General features: G+C 52.6%; 1 protein-coding gene across 1 annotated transcript; it reads left to right on the forward strand.

The window, feature by feature from the left end:
* The first annotated feature begins 1,383 nt into the window (after positions 1-1,383).
* On the forward strand, positions 1,384-1,827 carry LOC147957856 (E3 ubiquitin-protein ligase Os06g0535400-like). The gene has a single exon (XM_087537975.1). It carries the CDS (start codon positions 1,384-1,386, stop codon positions 1,825-1,827), a length of 444 nt encoding a protein of 147 aa, XP_087394101.1.
* The last annotated feature ends 809 nt before the right edge of the window (positions 1,828-2,636 follow it).

A 2,636-nucleotide genomic window follows, 5' to 3' on the forward strand; every position in this document is an offset into this window, starting at 1 on the left:
GTAGCGGTGGCGGCGGTGGGAGGTTGGGCAAGCCGCCGATGCGAGAGGGAGAAGCACCATTGGCAGGAAGAAATAGCAGCGACGACGCGGTAGGAAGTACGCCGGCGTGGGAGGAAGATGCACCGCCATGGCCACGAGCTCGGGGCCATTTGTGGCGGCGGATCTGTGCTGGGGATGGGTGGCAGTTGGATCCGGCCATTATCGGCTGCGGGACAGCGTCAAAGTGGATGTGGATGAGGGCGGTGACGCGCCGGTGGGGATTGGGAGGCGGGTACGGTGGGAGGTAAGGCGAAGTGGGTGGAGAATTTTCACTCCGTGAGCGGTCTGCTGAGTATATTTATGAGTCGCGATCGAGTCGGTGAAAATCTCCCCCCCCCCCCCCCCCGGCCCAACGGTTTTTTGGGTTATGTTAGTTCTTGGTTAGAGAAGAAAAAACGAATTTATCCTCCTTTAACTGGTTATTGGGATCAGTCAGAGATGTCCTAAGAGGCCGTTGCAAACGCGGATAAGCAGCGCCACCATAACAAGAGGGACATGGGTCCAGGCGCCGCCACACCAACCGGCAGCAATGGTGGTGAGGTTGGGGGATGGCGCTTAGCTAGGTTTTAAGTGAACGAAAATAATATCTACATACGCTATGTTGCAAAATATGATCAGACGTGTCACTAGTCTTATAACAAAGTTGCAAACCAACCAGTGATTAGATGGTTAGAATGACAGTGATATCTTCAGCCCACTAGGATTCAAGTCCTAGACTTAACGCTCGTGCTCGCATTTTTTTCATTTTATTTCAGGCCTTTTAGCACTGTGCGTTCAGTGGAAAGAGATGTTCCTGTCGACTACAAAAGCATATATGGCGAGTTCGTCAATATCAAGATAATGTGCCAGTTCGGTCACTTAGAGGCGCTCATAGAGGTAAGATGTGCGTTCATAGGGATGGGTGGATGAGCGTCTGGCTGTGTATGGTGTTTCTAAAAAACAGAGTTGCACGGTCAATTTCGTTGGAAAATCCGAAATCGAAGTTCAGTAGAAATGAAGTCGGGCGTACCCGTGGTAATATGAAATCCAAAGTTCAGTAGAAATTTCGTTGGAAAATCCCGCCATAACGGACTCCAACTGCCCAACATGCCGATCAGAGACGAACTCGTTGCTTCCCTTCCTGCCGGATCGACATCGATATAGAAATGAAGTCGGGCGTACGTAGCCGTGGTAATCCTGTCCTACTCCGGCACGAGAACGTGTTTCCCGATCGATCTCCTCTCCTACCATCCAAGCCCGAAGCACTATAAGTAAACTGCCGCACGTACGCTCGCTTATTCCCATTGCCTCCCCGAACATCGATCTCCTACGATCAGATCCGGTTTCACTTCACCATCACGCGCGATGGCTAGGTTGATGCCATCGCTTGCCATGGACCTGCCACAAGAAGAAGGAGGCCACGAGGACTCCGCGTTCCTCGGCGTCGTGGGAGATCCAGACGACTCGGAGTTGGCCGCGTTGGTGGCCGGGGCGCTGAAGACGGTGGACGCGCCGTCCGACGACGACGACGACGAGCTCAGCTGCCCGATCTGCTTGGAGGAGGACGACGCCGCGGCGTGGAAGGAGACACCGTGCGGGCACCGGTTCCACGGGCGGTGCGTAGAGAGGTGGCTGCAGGAGAAAGAGAGCTGTCCCATGTGCCGTCGCGAGGTCGTCACGGCGCCCGCCGCCACCGCAGATTGTACTGTTGCACACCTACATTTCTTGTGGATAGCTGCCTTGGGGTTGCATGTGTTTGGCGATGTTCCTGTGGACGACATGGAAACTGATGATGATGATGATGCTTAGGGAGAGCTTCCGGTCGACGTCGGGCACCAGGCTCGAAGCTGAGTTGCTTTTTGATCGAGATAAGTCCCCATGCATGCATGCGTGAAGCTCGGGGCCAGGAGACCTACCGTGGAAACTGTACGTAGTGAGAGATGCATCACCTAGTACATTGGACATGTCGGTCCGAATCGAAGGGACATGCTTTGGCCTTCCTTTTGTGTAAAAGATCAGATGTAAACTGTGTGTGTAATCCGTGCATCCTTGCATAAACATGCATGATCTTCTAGCCGTCTATGTGTAAATTGTTCTACGGTATTCTCTCACATACTTGCATCTCAGGCTGGACGTACCGAGCGGGCTTTTTGGCCCGCTCGTGGACCGACCTCGACCGGACCGATCAGTCCTGGCCCGCTGGGAATATAGGCCGGTCCGAGCTGGGAATTTCGGCCCGAAAGTCGACCGGTCCGGTCCGGTCTTAGCTCGGTTAACTCGACTGGACCAAACGAGCTCGGCTGTTTCTTACGCACGAATGAACTACACGATCGGTTCTTTGGCTCGAGGTAGAAGAGAGTTATCTCCACGATTTACTCCGTTATTTGAGAGACAGTTATCTCCACGATTCACTCCACGATATTGGATAGACATTATCTCCACGATTTACTTCGTAGAAATAGGAATTCTATTGCCTAAAACGTTGGAGTTTTCCTTTTATTCAACGGAGCAGAAACAGAAAGAACATGAAAGGTGGGCTCGATCCGATGTGTTCCTTCCATCTACACGTCCCCACAATCCCATTAACCTGTGCCAGATCAGAATTTGTACGACTGAAT

The sequence above is a fragment of the Triticum urartu genome, chromosome 7A (assembly GCF_056163025.1).
Source record: "Triticum urartu cultivar PI428250 chromosome 7A, HENAU_Tu73, whole genome shotgun sequence".
In the NCBI taxonomy this organism is placed as follows: domain Eukaryota; kingdom Viridiplantae; phylum Streptophyta; class Magnoliopsida; order Poales; family Poaceae; genus Triticum; species Triticum urartu.